The 24,298-nt window shown below is 33.1% G+C and overlaps 2 protein-coding genes across 8 annotated transcripts in view; one reads left to right on the plus strand and one right to left on the minus strand.

Annotated features, from left to right (window-relative positions):
* Nucleotides 1–2,960: 2,960 nt before the first annotated feature.
* LOC149729601 (uncharacterized) lies at nucleotides 2,961–8,751 on the plus strand. 3 transcript variants are annotated; one of them, XM_089886891.1, is made up of 10 exons: nucleotides 2,961–4,914; nucleotides 5,281–5,361; nucleotides 5,633–5,748; nucleotides 5,827–6,383; nucleotides 6,490–6,630; nucleotides 7,055–7,116; nucleotides 7,528–7,595; nucleotides 7,883–8,001; nucleotides 8,278–8,350; nucleotides 8,623–8,751. In XM_089886891.1, exons 1-10 carry the CDS (start codon nucleotides 4,456–4,458, stop codon nucleotides 8,648–8,650), a joined length of 1,704 nt encoding a protein of 567 aa, XP_089743017.1. In that variant the 5' UTR covers nucleotides 2,961–4,455; the 3' UTR covers nucleotides 8,651–8,751. The 3 variants fall into 3 exon arrangements, with proteins under 3 accessions (XP_089743017.1, XP_089743019.1, XP_089743016.1); XM_089886890.1 differs by having other exon boundaries at nucleotides 2,965–4,914; nucleotides 6,487–6,630; XM_089886893.1 differs by lacking the exon at nucleotides 8,278–8,350 and having other exon boundaries at nucleotides 2,964–4,914; nucleotides 6,487–6,630.
* Nucleotides 8,752–9,047: 296 nt separating this feature from the next.
* Nucleotides 9,048–24,298, minus strand: part of LOC149729602 (fibrocystin-L-like) — a 49,591-nt gene continuing 34,340 nt past the window's right edge. The window contains exons 65-97 of one of the 5 annotated variants that reach the window (XM_089886877.1): nucleotides 24,078–24,175; nucleotides 23,830–24,013; nucleotides 23,531–23,670; nucleotides 23,056–23,182; nucleotides 22,527–22,649; nucleotides 22,026–22,151; nucleotides 21,352–21,535; nucleotides 20,882–20,982; nucleotides 20,425–20,590; nucleotides 19,874–19,967; nucleotides 19,327–19,424; nucleotides 18,715–18,782; nucleotides 18,345–18,489; nucleotides 18,026–18,105; nucleotides 17,391–17,600; nucleotides 16,912–17,080; nucleotides 16,371–16,482; nucleotides 15,603–15,733; nucleotides 15,190–15,359; nucleotides 14,554–14,658; nucleotides 14,226–14,378; nucleotides 13,761–14,002; nucleotides 13,378–13,467; nucleotides 13,172–13,249; nucleotides 12,658–12,726; nucleotides 12,133–12,264; nucleotides 11,637–11,759; nucleotides 11,117–11,273; nucleotides 10,817–10,914; nucleotides 10,392–10,527; nucleotides 10,117–10,221; nucleotides 9,970–10,041; nucleotides 9,048–9,346 (exon numbers count right to left, since the gene is read on the minus strand). In XM_089886877.1, the coding sequence (XP_089743003.1) occupies nucleotides 9,204–9,346; nucleotides 9,970–10,041; nucleotides 10,117–10,221; nucleotides 10,392–10,527; nucleotides 10,817–10,914; nucleotides 11,117–11,273; nucleotides 11,637–11,759; nucleotides 12,133–12,264; nucleotides 12,658–12,726; nucleotides 13,172–13,249; nucleotides 13,378–13,467; nucleotides 13,761–14,002; nucleotides 14,226–14,378; nucleotides 14,554–14,658; nucleotides 15,190–15,359; nucleotides 15,603–15,733; nucleotides 16,371–16,482; nucleotides 16,912–17,080; nucleotides 17,391–17,600; nucleotides 18,026–18,105; nucleotides 18,345–18,489; nucleotides 18,715–18,782; nucleotides 19,327–19,424; nucleotides 19,874–19,967; nucleotides 20,425–20,590; nucleotides 20,882–20,982; nucleotides 21,352–21,535; nucleotides 22,026–22,151; nucleotides 22,527–22,649; nucleotides 23,056–23,182; nucleotides 23,531–23,670; nucleotides 23,830–24,013; nucleotides 24,078–24,175 (4,229 nt within the window). In that variant the 3' untranslated portion in view covers nucleotides 9,048–9,203. The other 4 variants (XM_089886876.1, XM_089886881.1, XM_089886880.1 and 1 more) reach the window with 4 other exon arrangements.

A 24,298-nucleotide genomic window follows, 5' to 3' on the forward strand; every position in this document is an offset into this window, starting at 1 on the left:
ATTAAGTCAGTTCACGACCAAGCTCACGGTGGCGGCCACTTGGGAATTACAAAAACGAAAAGTAAAGTCACAGAAAGATTTTATTGGCCTCGATGGAGGGAGGACGTTGAGAAATACTGCCGGCAATGCGAAATGTGCAGTCTGAATAAAAAGCCAAACAAATCAATACGAGCACCACTGATCCCGTCCACCGAACTGAAAGCAATGCAGAGAATCGAAATCGATGTGCTCGGTCCTTTACCCACAACACGTGCAGGCTATCAGTTTATCCTGGTGGCTTGTGACGTTTTTACAAAATACGTCCGAGCTTGGCCTATGCGCCAACAAACAGCCAAAGAGACCGCTAGCTTGTTATATCATCGGTGGTTCACGGTGCATGGCGTACCGGATACCGTTCATTCGGATAGGGGTACTAACTTCGAAAGTAAGCTTTTTCAGGAACTAGTACAACTCATGGGAAGCAGAAAAACGAGGAGCACAGCGTATCACCCGGCAACCAATGGAGGGGTAGAGCGAAACAACAGGACGATCATAACCATGCTGAGGAATTATATACAAAAAGATGAAAGAAATTGGGACGAAGCGCTCTCCGCCGTCATTGCAGCATATAATGCTAGCAAACACGGAAGTACAGGGTTCGCCCCACATTTTCTTCTCACAGGCAGAACGCTTCGATTACCGACCGACCTGATGTACACCGAACCAGGAGAGTCCAGGACATCGAGTCCCCTGAGTCACCTTGAAGGGCTACAAGAACAGCTGGTACTAGCAGAGGAAATCGCACGCGAAACGTTGAACGCACAAAGGGCACGAATGGAGAACCAATATAATAAAAAGTCGCACGGTAAATGTATTGAAAGTGGCGACATCGTGTTGCTTACCAATCCAGCCGTACCGGTCGGTAAGTGCAAAAAGCTTCAATTCCCATATAAAGGACCATATCGGGTGGTTGACAAGATAAGCCCAGTAAATTTTGTCATACAGGATAGAGTTGGCAAGACACAAACTGTCCATTACAATCGACTAAAACCTGCAGCGGACGGTGCAACGTGGACCGAAGAGGCAATTGTGCCAGTAGACGAGCCAGACGAACGACAGAACGCTTCGCAACAACCGGTATGTGGACATATATATACCCCAGAGTTCACATCGGCACCGCAAAACGAAAACGAGAACGAGAACGAACAAGACACGAATGAAGCAGACGAGACGACGGACGAAGCAGTCGTCGAGGAGAACGAAGAGACGGCACAAAAGGAACTTATAAACACGAGAAACTCGCGAAACGTTACGTCACAGAGTGATCTGACTCTGCACGCACTACCCCGACAGAGGCCCAGACGTACTTGCAGAAGGCCCGAATATTATGTTGAGATATGTAACCTCCAGGAGGAGGATAAATTTAGTAGGGGGGGTGTAATGTCGTGGGTTTAGCACTTAGTTTATTGACACGCGCACTGTTTTTGTTGTTTACGTATAGTATTTGTATTGTATATTAGTTTAGTTTTAAATGTGTTTCTTCTCACTAGTTGTGTTCTTTTGTGTTTTCCTTGTCACTATTTGACCTAGTATTTTGCTTTCCTTATCACTGTTATTCACGCACGACTTGTTTCCCGCACTTGTTTTAACGTTCCAACGTGTTCCTTTGTTGCTGTCATTGCCGTTAGCCGAATTGCTTGTCACGTGTCACGCTTTGCGCACTTTTCCTCCTTCTAGTTTTAGGTGTATGGAGCAGTTCTTGTTGTATCGTGTGGACGAAAGGTTGTATTAATTGTGAACTGCTTTATCGAGTGAAAGCCGTATCGAGTTTTTGTTGTATCGAGTTTTTGTTGTATCGAGTTTTTGTGGTATCTAGTTGTGGTTTATGTGGTTTAACAGTTTAGTGTGTATTTTAATGCCATTCGTTTTTATTCAGTTTTTATTAAATTACATGTTTTTATAGTGAAGTCGTATTCAGTGCAGCTTACAACAGACTACAGCAGTCAGGCCCCGCGATTGGCCGTTAAAGCAGCGTCCCGGACCAAACTCCCGTTATCAAACGTAACAGTTCTAATTAGAAGAAAAGTGTGCATAAGGACCTGCCTAGGTTAGCGCGCCTGCCTGTGACCCAAAGGTAATGGGTTCAAGGCTCGACGCTGCTACCACTGTGGGCGTATGTGTCCTTGGGCAAGACACTTGTCACTAATGGGTTGTTCAAATTATGAATGAATGAATGAATGAATGTAACTTACTTTATCCTCGCGTGGCCGGAAAACGACAGTCGTTATCACACGGATTTAACACCTCGTGCCAGCGAGTTACCATGTATGTTACTTTGTGGGTGATTATTTTTGGGGGGGATTTTTTCATTTTTTTTATGTATGGCTGATAATTTGGACAACCCATTAGTGACCACTGGGTTGGAGCAATTGTCGTTAAGTGTCTTGTCCAAGGACACATACGCTCACAATGGTAGCAGTGACGAGCCTTGAACCCATTACCTAATGGTTACAGGCAGGCGCGCTAACCACTACGCCACGGCGCCGGACATATAAGCCATACATAAAACAATGAAAAATTCAAAACAAAAAAACAATCACCTACAAAGGAATATACATAGTTACTCGTAAGCTGGCACGAGGTGCACGCCCGTGTTATAACGACTGTCGTTTTCCGGTCACGCGAGGATGAAGTAAGTTACATTCGTTCGTTTGTTAGTTCGAATTGTTATTAATCCATAAAGTATGATAGTACTAATTCGTTGTGTGTGTTCAGATATCTTTGATTCCATCAGGAAGCAACAGTGTCCGAACATTAGCGTTAGCTGTTCTAATATAAACTGCTGTTCCATGAATCTATCATCATTGTATCATGCCTTCACTTTTACTGCATTTATTACAACCATGCTCTCTTGTTATGTTAATTCGACTGCGACAGCGCAATTTTGCTACAACCTAGTTCCTATGACGTCATAGCTTCATCCAATCTCAGAATCTATGAATTAAGCAGAATGTGTGTGTGTGTATAATATATATATGTGTTTGTATTGTCCGCAATGGAATAATTCTGGCAGGATCGATAATTTGTCAATGGTAAAGTTTTTCTTTCAAAAGGATCGCACATAGCTCTAGAAACTATAGTTTACGTCTGAGACGAATCTTATATGATTTGAGCTTAAAAGTTATAACGCATAAAGTCAACATAGGGACGTATCATAGCCATAGACTCCCCAAACCCCGCCGCGGGGAATCGTGACGTCAGAGTATCAAGTATGATGTAATAATAATCAGATTATCACAATTACAACTGCTCGATTCTTACGTCATAAGCCACCAGAATACGTACGACTGATACGACTACGACGTAATAAATTTGTTAACTTAACGCAATACAGTCGATTTATGGTGACTGAACATGTTTTAATACACTTTAAAACTCAATTTTCAACAAGAGTGAACGTTTATTTTAAAATAAATATACAACGGGTATCAGTGACATCTATATAACAGATCTAGGGCAGTTGAATTACGATTCACCTGATATTGTGTCAAAGAAAAGGAGGCATGTATAAGTCTTGCAGGGAACTTCTATATCCTTAAATGGTGCTAGAGAAGAGTCTTCCCCCTACCTTTTTTGCTAACCTCTAACCACTAACCCCTATAACCACTAACTACTAACCCCTATAACCACTAACCCCCTAACCATCAACACCTAACCACTAACACTTTCCACTAGCCTATTCTGCTATGTACCGGAAGATTCTTCTCTAGTACCCCTAAAATGCCGCTCCGTCAACGCATAGTGTGGTAGCCGGCAGCTGGTTCCTTTTTTTCAACATCGTGACATGCTGGTTGCCTCACCAGACCCTACATTATTTCCTACCAGCTACTACTAACCTTCAATCAGTAACACATATCAGTTGTAATTTACTTAATAAAGTAGTATAGATATTACTATTAGTGTGCGAAACCAACAAAACAAATGTTTTTAACGCGTTGGAAATGTGCGTTGGCTGGACAAAGATATGACGGCTTCAATTAATTTCGGTTGCGCCGCTTTTTAGAGGTAGGCATGTTATTGCTAAACAACAGTGGAGCGGCGCTGGACAACATTAACGAAAACAGAATTTAAAAACACTTAATGTGAAACCTTCTGCAATTTTTTTAACCTGTATCTTGTTTACCAGGAATAAAATTATTAATTCTTTACTATTTAAAAAACAAACTGACACAAGTTGTTTCTTGATTACGGTAGTAAAGATTTCTAAATATTTTAAACGAAAAGACAGGATGTAGGGACAAAACAACAGTCGTTAAAACGTGCTTACACATCAGAACAAATTTACATTTAGTTAAAAAAAAATAAGCGTGGTCGCTACACCTAGTTATACCATTAGACTGTGTTTGTTCTATGTTGTAGGTATTCGAGAATTTAATTTACTAGCTGCCAGTTTCTAATAAAAGTAAAGATGAGATAATGGCTGCTAAACCAATGCCACGAATAAGAGCTGGTGTTTCTGGTTGTCCTGTGACAGCCATTTCTGTAAATGAAAAATCGAATCCCGAGAAAAGTTCCAAATTGTTGAATGCGAGAAGAAGCAGACTTTCAGAATCTTCATGTTCGCAAGAATATGACAACGACATGTTTGATTCTGTTTATCGGACTAACAACGATAAAAAATTACAAAACGAATTAGTGGTTGATGAAAACGATCGTTTACCAAAACCAGAAATTTCTGATGCTAAACTATGGTCCCGTGATTTTCATTCGGATCGTGGACAAGTCAAAGTAAATGCTTCAGATGTATCGGATACAAATCATTCGGACTATGCTTTGAGTAACGAAGCTACAACTCTGTTGCAAACATCGAAGATTGAACCAAGTATTGCTTCTGTGGCCGAAATAGAGCGTTTAAAACAACTGATGATGTTACAGGTATACGACTTCACAAGTTATAACTTGTCACATTTTTACCATGAACTTTTTTAACGGCTTTTTAGCACCAGTCGTTTTGATAAACATGTTTCATTCAGCAAAGGAAAGAACAACATATAAATATGTTATGAATATATATTATATATAATATATATTATTTGTTTGATAGGCCTATTACAAATTTATTCATATTTGCAATGTCGAATATCATATGTATATATAATATATTTGATATTTGACATTTGTTTGATATATATGCCTATTACAAATATCACATACATATAGTCATTTTTGTTGAGTATTTTGCAGAAAAGAAAAGTTGATGATAAAAGAAGTTTATTTTTATTATTGTTGCCTTTTTTTTAGGTGTCTTTAATTAGTCGTCAACAAGATTTATTAAAACTTCGAGATAAAGAAATAATGCATTTAAAGGCAAATAACCAATCGGTAGGTTTGTTTTACAATCTTATTCTATAATTTAAGTATTTATCCTATATTTCGAGTATTCATCTTATACTGTGATTGACATTAAATGCATTGTTCCCTGCCAATGTTTGTAATATGACTTGAAATTTAACTGAATGCTTGTGAACAATGTTATCGCTTTATTGAGTCTCCTGGGCTGTTTACTTGACAAAGACCTTATTCCTAATCCTTCTTGAATTTCCAAGGCATGCATTGATAATGTATACGAGTGAATAATACTTTTCCTCTTCAGTTCAAGTGTCGAATAGAAAGAATGGAAAGAAGAATTTCTCTGTCGAAAAGAACTCGGAAAGAAAGTGAAAGTTGTTCCACTCCCCATCAGCAAAACAATGGAGTCAAACGTAGAAGGTTTGTTCTTAAATATAACATAATAAGTCTGAATGCATATCTTTCAATTAATTTCAACAATATTTTTCTTGTTCTTAGATCAGAATCTCATTCGAAACCTGACTCGAAACCTGAAGATCATATTTCAACATCAACAGCAACACAACCAGATGCACACAACATTGTTTCAACAACTTCACCCACAACAGCAACTACTGCCAATACCACTCCAACCAATATCAGTTCCACTCCCACGAAAATCTTTCCTAAAAATGAGAATCCTAATAATTCGTTTAAATCTTTATCTGTCCCAGCCTCCCATAGCTGTCCTAACTTACCCAGCACTTCCATCTCCCCAATAAAAACGTCTCCAACATCTGATCTCAGTTGCTTTCCTGTCCCTCTCTCGTTTATTGAGCGTTTCCAGAGCCAGTTATTTACACACACTTCACCAAAATCAGGGGAAAAATTGGACGATTCAAAAGTTGCGATTCAAATATGTGAAAAATGCCCGCACTGTGTAGCTATGGCAAATGAAATCAAGTACCTTCTTTCTGTCGCCGCAAATGCTGGGTTTGGAACTTCTTTTACAAATAAAAGCTCAAGTAACGACCACATGCTTAAAGTTGTTGGGATTTGTGGACAAGATAACATAGGTAAGTTATCATTCATTTTTGTAATTACTGCTTTGTAAAAACCATATTTTCAATAACTTTAAATTGTGTGATTGCATCAAATACATGTTATACATATTTGTAGCAGAAGAAAGCAGTCACACCTTGAACTCCCAGCCAGTGTTGCTAACAAAGCAATACTACTATAAACGGTTAAGCACAGAACAGAGTACCTGCACACGAATAGTGGAACAAGAAAACTTAAGAGATGATGGAACTGTGTTAAACAGTAAGTGAATTAAATCAACTGTGTATAGTGTGAGTGGACTATATTTTCTATTTTTTATGATACTGATTAGCTTAGGAATGAAAAAAAATGTTTGAATTGTAGTATATAGTAGGGTAGGAAAAAATGGGACACCTTTTTATTTTCTCGTCCTATTTGGTATTAAACAAAGAACACTTAAAGAATTATAAAACCGTTTCAGCATGACTCCCATAAACCATTGTTAAATGTTTAAAACACGATCAGGATAGTTGGATATTATGTGGTAAATTTATCCCAACTTCCCCCACCCTACTATGTTTTAAAATACTGGCATAACTCCCTTGGAATGGAAACCTAATGGTCATTAAACAACAACTGATGTTGTATATTCATGTATAGCAAATTTAACTTGAAAATTTGTATCAATTTTATTGTTTTACTACAGTTCCAACATGGCGTGTTAAAGTAATACCATTGGAAAACACAAGTACTGAATCACCAATTGAGGTAAACAACTGATAAAAGTCGAAAAATCGTCTACCACCCAGCAAGACTACTGCAAAGAAACTTACCAAATATACTGCGTTTTTTTTATACTGAAGTAACAGAATATGATATCATCAGCTTAGATGTAATGTTGACGATTTTAATAAACTCATTAAATCAATTGTTTTACCTGGGTAGTAAACTAATCCCCAAAAAAGTTTTCTTCTATTATTGCTAACCTAACCGAAAAACCTGAATTTAAAAAAAAAACAGTTGTAAATTTTTTTAGGAAGAAATATGTAATGCATTGTTTCTTACTTACTGGAACACCTGTGTTGCTAGAAAGCAATAATACAACAATTGGTCAAAATGGAAAATTTGTAATAACTAGTCCTAATTCTTTAGCTCATTGTTCATTTTTTATTTTTCCAGGCAATTGATGATGAATCTTATTTAAAACGTCATAGTAAGTTTGAAATTGCAGAAAAGCGGCGTAAAAGGTAATTAACACAAACAGTACAATATCTTAGTTTATAACTAAACAATCTATAATAATATGGAACCCTGTGAAAAGACAAAGACATCTACTGCATAAAATTACTTTTCAACCCCTTAAAAAGGGCCCAAAAGTAAATGGTTATGTGCTTACAAAAAGTTGTGTAGAATATAGTTTCAGAAATTGGGTATCCAAAGCTTCTTATAAGTTATGCCCAATATTTTAGATGAGTCACCCATGGCATGGAAAGTAATAATATGAAAGAACCCAATGTATTGTTTACAATCACAGATGGGATATACAACGAATACGTGAATATCGATACAATGAAAAACTTCGGCAAAAAATCTTGAAACAAGATCTTATTAAAGATGGTTCAGTGGAAACTTTTTCTCCTTCAATATTTGAAAGTCAGTAGTTGTGTTTTAGCTTTTTCTTTATTCACAGATTGCATACATAACAATCTAGTGAATTATGACGGATGTTTCTTATTTTATCTTGTAGTTAAAATATAAATCCATTTTTTTATGTAGAAAATATTTAAGTAATTTGCTAAAAAAGTTAAATATAATTATACTGTAATTTACAAAATTTCTCCAAATTGTTTAGGGTACTGTTAACACTCTTAATTAAATATATAATATCACTGATCAATTTGTGTGTACCTTAAACATTTAATCTTTCAGTTGATGCACTTGCGGTGGACAACTGTTTACCCGTTAATGTTTTTGGTCACTGTCTACCACACTTACCAGTACAGTAAGTAGTTTTGTTTGGTGTTTCAGTTTAGTTTACAGTTACACACTTATGTTTCATTTTGAAACACTACTTCTAGGTGTTTTTGTTAAAAAACTATTTTTACAGTTCACACAACTTTTTGTGTGTGTGAGATCATTTTACTATATTCAGTTTTAGATTAAGAACTTGTACTTCTTAGTATATATATCTTAGCATACGTATAACATCTTCGAAATCCTCATAACTTAGTTTAAACACTTCTGTATTTGGTTAAAATTTCAAATATTTTACAGGGAATTTTCATTGTCGTCGAGTCGATAAAATGTGGATTTGGCGAAAACCAATATGATGTTTTAATCTTGTGCTGTACTTACTCTGCGTATTTCATATTTTTTATGACAACATGATTAGTGATTACTTTCTTTGTCCTGGTTTTTAAGTCAAAGTAGTTCAATATCATGTTTAAGTGACAGGTGTTTCAGATTAGTTAAGATTCAAGGCATATGGGCAGAGAATTGTTTTGAAAAAAAGTTAAAAAAATCTTATTATTATTTTGAGATACTTACAAATTTTTCTGTTTTGGCTTCACTTGAGGGCCTGTATAAATATATTTTTTTCTTGGTTTAACTGTACCTATAAGCCGTCTTCAATATTAATGAGCCCTCAAACTGATAACTATCTGGAACAAATCTACCATTTCTCTGATCATAAGAACAAATGTGGTATGCTGTGTATTATAAAATAATAAGAATTGTGCAAAGACACATATTTACATTGAGCTGGATCAAGTATTACAGTGGCCATTCCTTAACATACAATGCACACACACACACATGTTAATGATGTGTGGTGTACACAAGTGATGTCAACATAATTATTCTTTTAATTCATAAGGCGGGGGTAAGCTGTCAGGAGTGTGGGATCTCCGATCAGTTTGCGTGCCTTTCTCGTAATCATCTGCAGTATGAGGCAGATCCATCATGTCAGGGTCGTGTTTTTTCATTACAGGAGGAACTCCTTTATTTAAACAGAAAACTTTACCTTCATATTTGAGGTATTAATACGTATATTAGAAAAATAAAGTGTTTACATTGGCCAGTTATACGAAAGTAAGGTAAATAACCAGTACATTTAGATTTAACAACATGCCTCAAAATGCCAAAACAGCATGCCTCAAAATGTTGATTCTAGAATTGTAGTAATTATTTTCTCTCTATATACATTTGTACAAAGCTGGATTTAAACACGTTAGTTTAAACACTTTATAAGATTTATAACAAAGTGAAGGTGGTTGTAAAGTGTATACAAACAACACAATTTATAAGAAAAAAGTGCAGTATTACAGTGTTTTCTTGATTTTCTGGTCTAGTTGGGTACACATAAACAATTAGATGGATAAACAGAACAATGGGCTAATATAAACTAAATAGATAAAGCATTAATGCTACACTCAGCCAAGAACAGTTTTGTGTGAAACATGGATAACAAGCAGATAACCCAGGTGAGAAAACTATAAAATCTAGTCTACATTTAAGATGAACATTTGACTTAATGTGTTTTCATGCCAAGCTGCTTCAGTGTATTTTCTAAAGGATTGCATAAATCAATTGTTTTTAAAACTTTGGTTGTTCATATTTTACCTGTTGTTGATTCTACATCATTGTCATTGTTTCTAGAAGTGGATTGACCAAATGTTGTCATAGGTTGTGGTTCTACTATGTGATTAACATGCATGAGTTACATACTAGTGAAATACATGCGCAGTGTGGAATGTTTGTTTAAATTACCTGTGACATATTCATTCATATCCACGTTTTCATTGCCAGAGTATTTGGACACCTTTCGGTCGTCATCAGTTTGCTCACAAGATATTTTTGCACTCTTGCGTTTACCTACACAAGCAAAGTAGGGTCATGCAGGCTATCTAACCATTTATATATATACCATGCGTTGACAACAGCATTTACATATTTAACAAAACATATAACTTTTGTACTGGATACACTATAATATATAAACATGCCAAACTTTTTTTAAAACAAGTTTTTTCCTTAGCACTTACCACAACATGGACGTTTCCATGCAATTATAGCGATAATCACAAGTACAAGAACACCAACCACACTTCCAACTATTATTCCAATCAGTTTTGTGTTATTATTTGGAGGGGGGTTGACTGGAGCTGGTTTTTCAATGATCTGTAAATAAAATTTCCAATTTCTAAGCAAACATGCTAATAACAATTTTATAAAAAAAACAAAACAAAAAAAAACAGACAAAAAACTTAATAGCAGTGGTTTTTAACTATCGGGTCATGACACACCATTATATCACCATTTGATTTGGTTGAAAATTTTTCACTGTATGCTACTTTATATTTTTAAATGATTATAGAAAAGCAGGTTTGGAGAATGGGCCATCAAAAGCTTTGCTGGTAATTGCTTAACATTTGGGTTGCCACAGTTAAACTCAATTAAAGAAACTCACAGAAAATTCTCGGCCTGTTGTTGAGAATGATGATGCTGTAGTTGGATGCGTCACTTGGTAGACCAACTTGTATGTTCCAGGTTTATTTAACGACAAACCTGTCATGAACCATTTTTAATATAATTGTGTAAAATTAAAAAAAATAAACATTTGTTTGTTTTATTTCTACCTAAAAATGTAGCAACATCAGAAGTAAATGGAACAGTTTTTACAACATTCAACAGAACAGTTTTCAATACAATTGTAAGAAATTGGTAAAATTATGATTTGTCACCAAAAAATATTTGTTGCTTACTCTACCTGAAAACGTAGCAACACCAGAAACAAATGGAACAGTCTTTACACCACTCAACAAAACATCAGTTGGTTTATTTTGAACCGACACAGTTATCATCCATGGATCAGATGAATGACCGAGTTGCTTCAGTTTGTTGCCAGCAGAATCAACTACTTCAATCTACAAATACAGAATATAAATTAAATAAACATTTAAAATTCCTAAATTATATTCTATAATCTATATTAGAGGTGTAACCTTGCCACGGAACTTTGTTATATCGGGTATAATAATGCCAAATGCTGTTATCATTGTTGATTTGTGCCATTAAGTGTCTTGCCCAAGGACACGTACATACACAATGGAGCCAGCGATGAGCCTTGAACCCATAACCTACGACCCGGCACTTTTCAATGTCACATGATGTATGACCTGTAACTTTGAGGTGCAACACCACACAAGAATGAGTAAGTAATATGAAAATAATAGTAATAGGTTATAAAACACATGATGAAACATTGTAGCGCTAGATTAAGAAATTACCATTGGTTGTATGGGGAATACGGTATGTGTGTATACTGCATTCGCTTCTTGTGAAACTTGTATCTTATCTGGTTGTGTGTATGAGTGTGGGGTGATACCACTCTCTGTTTGGTTTGCAATATTCTGCAAAAATTATACAAGATGTTACTTGGTGTTATTTTCCGGCAACCCTCGCACAAAGGACTTAATTGGGCTTTCAGGGTGTTGGGGTAATGGGCCAAATGCGGTCTAGATCCCAGGTCTGCAGTACATAGATTAAAGTACTTGCTCTGCAATCAGAAGATACCAAGTTCCAATTTTAATCCTGCTAAGCTTTTTAATTGAGCTCTTTCTCACACCTTTTATCCATAGCGTGTTTTTACAATTGTTGTTTATGGCAGTGTTATAAGCTTATAATTCTGCTGCACCATGAGATATATTCTTAAATTAAATAATAAGTTACAGTAGAAAAGTATTGTGTATATTTTAAGATAATAAAGTTGTCAATAGTTTATACCTTCCATGATGAATCCTCAGGTGGTGGTAACGCATCAATAACGCTCATGCTAAGTATAGTTGTGTTAAGTTGGCTGGCTAATGTACCAGTTTGTAGCGCGTTTACAATCATCACTGTGTATGATTGTAACAGCTAAAATAACAAGAGTAAGTAATTAATAAATTTCAAAAAACTTCAGTCACAAAGTAATTAGTTTGTTACTTCTGCTACCAGTACCAAGCATAATTTAAATAAACTGTTAACGGTCATCTGGTATGAAAAAAATAGTATATTTTCGACTTTTTATTTGCCATCAGGCAAGGAGTAGTACTTTTTTCATACTAAATGAGTCATTGAAAGATTATTTATTTAATTTGCATTTGCTAAATAAAAAAATTAACAAGGGAGACAACTATGGTTTAAACCTTAAGAGTATTTAATATGAAGTTTCAAATTTTTTTTGAAAAAAATCTATAGCTTTTTAAGTCGCCTTTTAGTTTATAAATATATTCAGCTTTATTTTTGTACCATATAGTCATTGAATACCTTAATTGCAAGATCTGTAGGGGACGGTGTTGTAGTCACTGATGCTTGGGTGGTAGTTGTACTACCAGGCTGAAAAATGTTTATTTAAAAATAGTTTTAAAACTATTGTTTGAAATGTGAAATATTCATTTAAAATAATAAAAAATAATGGTACATTCATAGAAAACATATAAACTTTGGCTTTTTGATTTTTAAACAAAAACCATCTGATTTATCTAGTCTAGTTGAAAAAATACTTTTTTAAAATTTGGCAAAATAAACAGAGTAATTAAACAACATGGGTAATATTGATGTGTTTAACCAAGAATAGTCATGAGTTGATTAAAACTATGATCTTCACTTATGATGTAAAAGTTTGGTTTAATGTTATTTATGCTATAAATCCATCTTAGTGAACAAACTGATAAGGTTAAATAAAGTACAGACAAATTAGAAAGCATTGCACAATATTTGTCTTTGCTGGTTTCTATACACTTAGACACCCATAGGTATTTAACTGATAATGATGAAATACCTGAGGTGCTGGTGCAATGGTAGCTGGTGGGGGGGTGGTTTGTGTGGTTGGTGGTGGATCACCAACTTCAACAGATACCTTAAGGTAAAAAATGACCTTAATATAACATCAAATAAAAAACAAAAAAATTTGCCACAGCAACTGTTTTATGTTTATATGCAAACAGGTTATTAACCAACATTAGACTTTTAGATTAAATTTCTTACAGAAGAGGATTGTGTCGAACGTTTCTTTCTACTTGAAGAAGTTGAACCAACTCGAACAATGTCCACGATTCGTATTTTACTTTCGTCAACCTACACAAAAGTATCATAAAATTGAGTTTATTGTTGAACAAAAAAAAAACATCACGATATTTTAATTTAACTTTATTTACCAATTAACATTTTTTAGCTAAATATTAAATTATGTTAGATTTTAATATTCCTATTCAAATGTTTACAATGCATATATATTGGAAAGCAAGCAATATTTTAAAGTTTAACATATATTTTTTTAAATGCTAAAACTAGCAAAAAAGAACAACATTTGTTTAGTAAATAAAAAATTGTAACAGTAAAGATTGAATCGTCATCAATAAAGAACTTACATTTAAGAATAAAGCGAGTCTCTTAATGAGACCTGCACTGTCAAAAAACTCATCTGGGGTAACTGGAGGGATGCCAAATGTAATTTCAACCACTGGTGCCGTGTAGATGTCAACTGGGGTATCTCCCTTAACCGTGACAAACAATGTTTGTGAGTCCCGATCAAAGTAGTTTGCGCCGGTATTTTTCGAATTGGTTGGTTTGTACTGAGTAGGTGTGGTCGGTTTAAGCAAAATACGTTCTCCTGAAAACAAGTTGGATTTAACATTAGTAAAACAAAATGTAGAAGTTTCAATACAATGTATGTTTGTCCTTTAAACAACACTTAAAAGAATATATTGATGTGAGAGTGTCTGTTTCAACTAGATATCAACTACCCAAGTTTATTCCTATTTATCCAAAATGTTATTCATATATCTTGTATACTTGAACATACAGTTTGAGATTGTAATATTTTTATAATTTACCGTTTGAGTTGGTTTGGGCATTCAATGGTTCGATGTAGACTTCATTAACATAAACATCTAATCGTCGTGGTGAGGTGTAAAACAAACCAACCACAACAGAGTCTGTGCTGTTCACGTTAGGCAATCGAAGTCGCATCTTTTGGGGTGAAGTTCCTATGTTAAAAGTAAAATGTTAGAATTTTAGAAATAATTTTAAGTTTTCCAACAAAGTATGTTTGATATGATTTATTTTGGTATGGACAGCAACTAATTTAAACTATTTTTGTTTATAAAATTTGAGTTTCTTTTCTAAAAATCAACATATTGTTGGAAACACAAGTCACATTACCACTGAAATGTATCAGATATTCTTTATTCAGTGCAACAGTTGCATGGAATGTTGACAAACGTTCCTGACAAGTATAACCATCACACCAACCATGGTCTTGTGGTCCTGGAAAAAAATTAGATTAAAATCAAATACAGCATACATTTAAGTTTGTTGGGTATAGTAGTCACTTCTTTTACCCAGGTATTAAGGAGATATCCTTTATTGACTCATGTTTAGTCCCTGGAGACAAATAATAATACAATAATTACTTTATTTGTCTCTTCGATTACGGTAGCGAAGATTTAGAAATATTTGAAATGAAAAGATAGGGTATAGCGACCAAACAAAAGTTGTTAAAAACATATTTACATTTAGTTGGAAGAAAATAAGCATGGTCGCTACACCTAGCAGACAATTGGGCCATTTATGTTTAATAATTATTAAGTTAAACTTGCAATAAAAAACCAAAAGTGTGCGTAAAGACACAACCCACTTTTGTTTAAACAAAAAAACAGAATATACAACAAAACAACAGTTGTTAAAACAGACTTACAGCTAAAAACACATTGTTATATGTATGAATTTTTGTTTTTTTTACATATCACATACTTAAACAAAAGAAGCAAAATAAATTGAGCTTATTAGTTGGGTTACCATTAAGAAGATCAATGTATCCTTCAGTGAGCAATGCAACTGGTGACAGTCTGCGGGTTTCTGAGTCAACATCCAAACTTTCAATAATAAGTAATTCATGACGATAACCATGACATTCGTGAGCTCTCCATGATGTTCGTTTAACACAATTTGTGGTGGTTGTGTTTTTTCTGTTAAATTGAAAATTATGATATTTTTTACAGAAACCTCTTTAGGGGATAGCATATACTAAAGTCTCATTTCTGAATATTTTTCAAAATGTTTATCATAAATATCTTAATATAACCTAATCATTTTGTAGAAAATAAACACCCAAAAACTGTAAAAATTAAATATATACATACGGATTCTGCAATAAAAGCAAAATATCAATACACCTGGTCGAACCTGTGTCAACAAAATGCCTAGTTTACCTTAATATTCCTTTGTTAGGAGCAATTTCATTCACAGGTATTCGGCTTCCATTTAATCTGGTAAGCATTGTTTTTGGAATCCTATAATCACCCAATCCTCTGCGTTTGTCTCCATCCCATTCAAACTCAGCCTGTATTATAATCACATTAAAATAATAATATAAACACATCAATCTAAAGAAATGTAATAAAGTTGTAACAGATAGTCCAGTTTAAATGTTGCTTACTTTTAAGTTATGCAATGCTATACAGTAAGGTTAAGTAATTGCAGCCATATGCTTAAGGTTGTTTAAAGATGAATTTTAAGTGTGGAATTGACCAAAACAACCTTTTTAACTAAAGGGAAATGATAGAGACATAGAGTCACATACATGCTTAACATTATCACTTGTGTGCAATGCAGGTAATATAACCAGAGAATATCAATGTACTATGGACAGCTTGTGTGAAACTTGATAAACAGAATTGCATACATGGCAACTGATAATACAATAACAGTAAAAACACAATAACAGTTTTTTGTTTCTTAGATTACTGTAGTGAAGATTTAGAAATATTTTAAACGAAAAATCAGGATATAGCGACAAAACAACAATTCTTAAAACACACTTACAGTTAAAAACCTATTTACATTTATATGAAAGAAAATAAGCGTGGTCGCTACAGTTAGTGAGTGTTCAAAATATACATTAGTCTAGGGTATATATTTTACAAAAAAACTTGTAACTAACAAAACAAACACAAAAGACCCATAAACAGTTAGCCTACCTCTGGTATAACAGAACCTGGTGAACCCAACATTGAACCATCTTTATCTAACAAGAAAACGACTTTCATTCCATCACATTCCATATCAACACAGTCGGATGGATTTATTTTCCTAAAAATACAAGAGAATAATGTATAATGTGACCATGTTTTGTAAATCTACTAAAAAATGTAATGCATTGTTCACTTTTGTATAGTGATAACAAAAATCCTATACAATTAAAAAAGTGACAAAAGCTAACGACAAAACAACAGTTATTAAAATGACATAAAATAAAATTTTGTATGAAAGATATTGATTTAAAAATGTGACTGTTAATGGTAATATAATACGGTAAGGTCACATTGGGTTGAAAATTATTAAATAAATCTACATTGGTTTGTAATACCGAGAACAATTTCCAATGGCTAATAGTTTCACAAATTATGACAACATTTTTGTTTTGATACGCATCATTATAGGAGTAATCACTATCTAGGAATGTGTAATAATTCTGCATTGAAATAGATTAAATTAAAAAATGACAAAAATGATGCATACCCCAGTGAGGGACGATGTATGAAAATTCGGCTGTCTGGCGATGAATTAACAAAATGTAATTTTTCGGCATATATCGGGTGCATGTAATCTTCACCAGCTGGGTTGGTCATGAACGCTGTGTGTCGATCACGCGTACATTGCTTGTCATCAAAATTAACAAACGTAGTTTCTGTTTAAAAATGATATTTGTAATGTCGTAATACTTGTAATGATATTTGTAATGTCGCATGTAAAATGTCATAATTTATTTATAATATAATACTTTTTCTATTATTTTGCATGGTTAGAAAAATATTTTTAAAAACTTGACTAAATAAGCAGAAAATATGAAATATCAGACGGCTGTTATAAGATGCAGATCAACCAGATAAAGCGTGAATATATATTTACACCAAAAACCATGTTGGTGGGATGAAGTTTGAATAAATAAAAAATTAACTTAATTTAGAAATAACAAACTTGATAAATTATCAACAAACCTGAGATTTCCATTCTTCCACCAAGTGCGGAATAACTGATTGAACCATAGTGAGGTTTTTGTGGAGTTGCATTTGGGCCAGACATAAATATTGGCCACAAAACACCAGCTCTACCATCTTTAACTCCTGTCCTACTTGTCATTGCAGGCGCTCGTGCAAATCCAACATTTGCTATATAGTCAGTGGTAAATGGTATCAATGTACAATCACCTGATAAAAAATATAAAATAGATTGAAATAAATGAACAGTAATAAATAGGTTGTAATAAATGTTAAACCAAAACCATTCTCTGTATAATCTTGCTCGTTTAACACTTCTTAAAATCATTAACTTCTTGGTTTTGTAATATCAATCAAAGTTACACAGATGTCATAATGTGCATCATATGTGGTGGCTTCAAACAACCCATGCGTGCTTTTAAGCCCCCCCCAAAATTAGGTGTTTTTTACATTATCTTTTTTTTTTGCACAAAATTGGATAACTTATTAATGTAATCACTATGGTCCATCGCTGTGGCAAACTGGTAAGCATGCCTTTCTCTAGCAAAGAGTTTCCAGGTTTGAGAAATGATGTTGCCACCACTGTGAGTGTTTGTGTCCCTAAGCTATTGCAATATACCACGCGATTTACCAACCTGGTTTTGAAACAGCAACAAATGTGGATTTCTTAACAATGGCATATTTTGCAGCAAATCCGTGAGACTTAGATGCTGGTCTGTATGGAATATTAAACATAAACAACATAAGTAGTGACATTATTGCACAAATTGATCTATAAAAGTTATAAGATATTACCAGTTGTAGGTGCTGGACCAATATATAGATTTTAAAAACATAACCTAATACTTCTTTATTTTAATAAATTTATTTTTGTAATTATATAGTATTGGATTGTTAGGTAATGAGGTTTAGCACTTAAAGTAATACCACGCAAAAACAAATAATTTAACATACCCAATAAATAAAGTGCTCAATCCTACTGTTGAATCCGTGATCAATGCATTAACCACCTCAACACTCCCTCTACCTTGGTAATAGATACCAGCCTCAAATGCTTTGTGCACGTTAAAGTTAGTTATTCGGGAACAAGTGAAGAATCCTGAAATATGACGTTAAATTGAATCTACACCATTGTTCAATGGAATGAAAAATTTCAATAAAAAGGAAATATTTTTTAAAGTCACTCCAAATAAGCCAAAAGACGATACAACTAAAATTTAATAAGCTATTATTCATGAATAAATAATTTTTTCCCATAATGCTAAAAATATTACTATAACTGTTTTATGAAGTTTATGTTACAAATAATACAAATAAGACTGACCATCCTTATTCATCCATATTCCTTGCATAACCGCACGCGCCTCATTTGAATCAAGGCCACCATGAACGCTGGGTTGAAATTAAAAAAAAATTAGTCTTACTTTAACCATATGATTATTTTGAAAATTTATAATAATCTAATAAATAATACTACTGAACTGCAAAGTTTTCCAACGAAATATTGGTAATTTATATGTTTAAAGTGCTGATAATAAGTGACTTAAGTTCATCTTTTATTTCTTTGTTAAATGTTGTAGATACCAGATTGGATTTCATAAAGCTGCAGTGTTCAGTAGTAGTTTGCTCGCTGACATCTCTATACCAAAAATTCTGTTCACACTTTCAACAAGTCAAACTAATATTAATCAGTGTAAACCATAGTTCATGCCTTAAGAACCGTTTTAACTAAATAATAACAAAATGCATTTTAACTAAATAATAACAAAATGCATTTTAACTAAATAATAACAAAATGTTTAATTAAAAAATGTATGTGCTAAAAATAATTACATTGATAATGTTCCCTAGTTTGTAGTAAATATCAAATCAGCATTACAATTCCTCTAAATTAAATGGTGACAAATATTGTTGCATTGAACATAGCTTTTCTCACCTTGCTGTGGAACATTCTTCACCATCTATTCTATAACCAGCTCTTTCTGATCCAGCCACCACATTACCAAACATCATTATATTTGTTCCTTCGTTTATCTAGAAGTGTATTATAATTAGGTAAAAAAAAAAAATTTCAACTTATTCATCCACACATGCTGAGAAAGAGGTATAGAAAGAAAAATAAAAATGTGACAGATTACAAACCAGCTTTAGCTTACGAGTTAGGGGTAGTTTTCCTTTTTATGATTCCTCATTTGAACTGGGTTCAAGTAATTACCATTAAGTGTTTTGTTAAAAAAATAACACACATTCAGAAAATGGTAGAAAGTAGCAACATCAGGTTTTAAACATGGTATATTTTATTTCTAGATAAACACCTTAATTAAATGGTACCAGTTTTTTTTACCATAAATAAGTTAGTTAGTATGATAAAGACGTCATCTTTGTTTTGTCGCCATATCATGTCTTTCGTATAAAATATTTCTGAATCTTTGCTACTGTAATCGAAGAGACAAATAAAGTAATTAGTATTAAATTACCATTACCTCAATTGCTGCTTTCCACAAAACAATATCGATTTCATTTCTATCTTGGTAAACAGACCTTGTTCGACAAATTGCAGCCAGATTTTTTTCAATTCTGTCGAATTAAAACAAAAATGGTTGAAAATCAATTGATATGCCTTCCCTATCTAGCCTTAGTTCCATAGTTTCACTGGTTTTACTAATATGTGATTTTTCAGCCATAGAACAACATTGTATCAGTTCAAACCCGATTTTAAGATTTAATAGTAACAGTAATTGTTGAACGCTTTGTAGGGATGTGAGAATACTGTAGATTTATACGAAAACAGTTTATATTTATAATTTTGTAAGGATGCATAAAAATAAGCATTTTTCCCACCTTACTATACTGTTTCTTACAAAGTAATATTGCCTATTAAAAATTATGAAAAAAAGTTTGCTGTTTTGTTTAATGGGATAATTCAAATTAAACAACCTAAACAAAGATTATCAATTTAATATATAAAAAAGAAGAAAACTTAAAATAAGGGCGTATTTAAAGTTAGCAAAATATCAAATAAAAGATTATAAACCTGTGATTTTCTCCTTCTACTTTAATAGCAGGCCCCACTGTATGATGAATGACATTGTTTGTGATAGGAACTCCTTTTGCACCAAACACACCAATGGCGCTGTTGAAACCATGGTGGAATGAATTGCGTCGAACGTAACTTGGTTTAAATTCATTGTCCACCGTACCTGGAAACACCAACAAATATATAAAAACAAAATAGAAAGTGTTGCACCCAATGCAGTTGAGTCAAAAAAATCTAAAACAGCTCCACAAATTTGAAGATTTACTCGGATAAAGAAAACAAGATAGCTTTATCGTATTTATTGTATTTATATTAAAACTACAATTAAAATATTATACAGAAATTATAAAAGTTTAAATAGGGGAAAAAATAAAACCAAATTCACACCCTCATTTAATAATGATTGTGTAAAGAGAACTAAACTAAATTAAAATATAAAGTTAAAGAAACAAACCTGTTCTAAGAAAAGCGAGTGAAAACCTGGGATCATAGTTATCGATATGTCCCTCCTGCCCGGTGTGGTAGAATTCAACATCTTCAATTCGTGCAAACCCTCTGCAATACAGAAATTATAAATTAATGATTTTAAAACAAGAAGTTTGGTGTAAATGGTAAAATGTAATATGCGATTTTAATTTATAGTAGTTTAAAAATTTTTGCTTACACCCAAACACAAAAAACACTTTAGATATAACAAAATAGAAACGATGCCTAGTTTGCACAGGGTATAAAATCTTAGATGTTTCAGCACGCTAAATTAGTTTAAATGACGTCGTCAAGTATTTAAATCTGATTTGTTTAATCTGTATAGTTTAGACCTCTATCTCTATAGCGCATGGAAAAAATTAGACACTACTTTCATATAACAAGTAATATATCTATAAACCAAACTTTAGGTAAATATTAAAATAAATGAAAAGTTACCTGAACTCTGTCCCAGTTCTGTTTTGATACGTTCCAACCAACAACCTTGCACCGAATGATTCTTTATAAAGATTGTTGTAATCTTGTCCAATTATTTTAATATTACGAGATAATAAACCAACTTCAGCATTCAACTTGTAAGTGTTTGACGCACCAGCGTGGTTTGTGTATGAGACACTGTATGCTAAAGGTTAAACAAAAAATATTCAAAATTAAGTTAATACCAATTTCTTATTATAATTTAATTGATTCTGTTTGCATAAAAAACTAAGAGGCTATTGGTTAAAAAAATATGACTTTTATAGATTAATTTACTATACAATTTATTGAAATCTCAATGAACACCAATTCAAGACTGGTGATGCTGTTTTAGGCGAAATATGTATTTCGGAATATAATTCATTAGACTGGATTTAATAGCGCTTCTACAAAAATGTTAAAATCTTTTTGTTATTGTTTTGATACAAATTTTGTAGCAAAAATTTACTGTATGCATTTTCAAATATAAAAATCTTATAAAAGTTTTAAAAGTATATGATATTATTTATTATTTAATAGAGTATTTATTTCTGATAACCTGATAACTTTAAAAATGTATTATTTATATGTTAAAATTAATTATATGCCATAACAAATTTGCCTGTATGGCATGTTGAATAATGTAATATATTTACCAAGATGAGTGAATTTGAGTGTTGTGTTGAGTGTTAAAGTGAGTTTATCAGATGAAATGGATTGTATTTTAAATGTTTCAGTTTCCCAAGGATCAAAACTGGTTGATGTCACCATGATTTCTTCTCCTATATCAAAAAAAAAATGAATTTTCAAAGTGGTCAACAAAATATAAATAAAGAAACTATTATGGAAAAAATTTAAAAAAAAGCAAATTGATAATCACTAAAAGTGTTTATGGAAAAAATATATGAAAATACAACAAGAAAAAAGAACGTCTGTTAATTTAGTTCCAACTACTTCAAGAAGCGGGAAAAACTTCTTAAGCTAAAATGAAACTTTATGGAATCACACAAAATGTTCGATTTAACAACACTAAATAACACATGTCTAAACTTTTTCAAAACACTTTGCTAATCAGTGTGAAAGCCCTTGAAACTCATTTTGTGGCCATTATTTTCAAGATACTCCAAGCTTTAACAGCAAAGTGAGTTTGAACGTACCAGCCTCCCATTCCACAGCTTGGGACAACACAACTGTAGAATCTCCAGCATTTGCTGCTTGAGCAAGTTTTGTCCACACCACATCCCTACGTCTGCCATGCAAATCCAATCCACCAAATACTCCTGTGAAAAGATACAAGTTACTATACTTGGCATGTCTTTTGGTTCACTTATTTATAAAAGTACCAACACAGCTTAACATAAACTTTGTTTACCCATACAAATACAATAAGAAAATTGCTGATTCTAAAACTCATACTGTTAAAGATTATGTACACCAGGGAAGTGGTTCCCAAACTTTTCATGCTCTCTGTAGTTAATGTGATTTAAATATTACTAACGACATTCACTAAAAGATCAATTGCAACTGTTTGGTGTGAAACTAGTCAGTTGCTTACCACCTGGGAGACCTTCACATAATACTTGTGGTATCCATACCATAATTTGGGAACCACTGCACTAAGGTGTATAGTGATTTATCTTTCAAAACAATCCAAAACAGCTTAACTATTGTATTGGAAAAACTTACCTATAGCCTTTGCACCCGTGTTTATCTGAGCGGAAGGTTTATACTCCGGTGTATTAACATCACCTTTCAATATTATGTTAGCTTCTCCAACAAACTTGTCATCTTCCCAACCAATAATTAGACGACCCTAATAAAACAACATGACAACTTATTAAATGACACTGATTTCTCTTTACATGGCAAGGTATCAAAGTTTCTATAACATGGGTGTTATGTTTCACAAACTACCCTTATGAGTTACTTCATTTGTTACTTGGTGGAGGAATATTTAATATTTTTTAATTTGCATGATAACCAATAAAAGACTTAATTTGTATATGTATGACAACCTATAATAAACTACTGAGCTTAGACCAGTGCCTTTTTGTGCGTTTTGTCCAACGACAGACACAACCACAATAATGACAGCAACGAGCCTTGACCCGGTATCTGGCCTGAAGTAACAAATACATCATAGACGAGATAATTAACTTACAGTTATAATAATATGAGTTGCTTGAAGAGTAAATTTCTTATAAGTCCCGTCTGCTTTTTGATTTCCATCTAATTCCAATGTTCCTTCAATCCACAACTCAGTCATATCAGGGAAGTCAATGTCAGCAACCATCCATACACCTGTAATGTATCTTAGTTGTACAGAACGTTGTGAAAATCAAAAATCATTTCTTAGACATTTCTTTAACAAGCAACATATTATTGCTTGTTAAAACAATCTCACATTTTTTTATATCCAGAAGTTTAGTTTTATTCTAAATAAAATACTTTTTCAAAAACCTGTTTTAATTTTAATTTTGGCTCCATTCTTGGGAAGAGAATAACTTCCCCCACCATCGTTTCCACCCCAACCCTCATCTGCATCACGCCACGATTCAACATTTGACCAGAACACGGCATCAGATGGTCGCTCACGTTTAAGGTCAACGGTGTTTGATCCTGTTCCTTTCGGAATAATACAATCCTAAACACAGAAAATTATTTTGTGAAGCTTAAGGTTTTGCTTCGTAATAATTACAATAACTTACTTTATAAAAACATCTATAGGAGTCAAATAAAACACTTCTGTCCTTTGCATTAGGATTTGCTGATCTCTTCTTTCTACTAACTGCATCACTACCAGATACTGAAAAAAAATATTATTGTAAATCTAACAAGTTACACTTACTTTATTGAAGTCGAACTGTCTTTTATAAACAAAAAAAAAATTTACATTTGATAATGACACTTCTACAAGAATGAATGAATA

This window comes from Ciona robusta, chromosome 10 (assembly GCF_009617815.1).
Source record: "Ciona robusta chromosome 10, ASM961781v2".
In the NCBI taxonomy this organism is placed as follows: Eukaryota; Metazoa; Chordata; class Ascidiacea; order Phlebobranchia; family Cionidae; genus Ciona; species Ciona robusta.

Bases quoted from the DNA above. Each gene is read 5' to 3' on its own strand.
- LOC149729601 (XM_089886890.1), top strand. From the start codon at position 4,456: ATGGCTGCTAAACCAATGCCACGAATAAGAGCTGGTGTTTCTGGTTGT. The intron at 6,384-6,486 runs GTAAGTTATCAT...ACATATTTGTAG, and splicing joins TTGTGGACAAGATAACATAG to CAGAAGAAAGCAGTCACACC. The intron at 8,002-8,277 runs GTCAGTAGTTGT...TTAATCTTTCAG, and splicing joins TTCTCCTTCAATATTTGAAA to TTGATGCACTTGCGGTGGAC.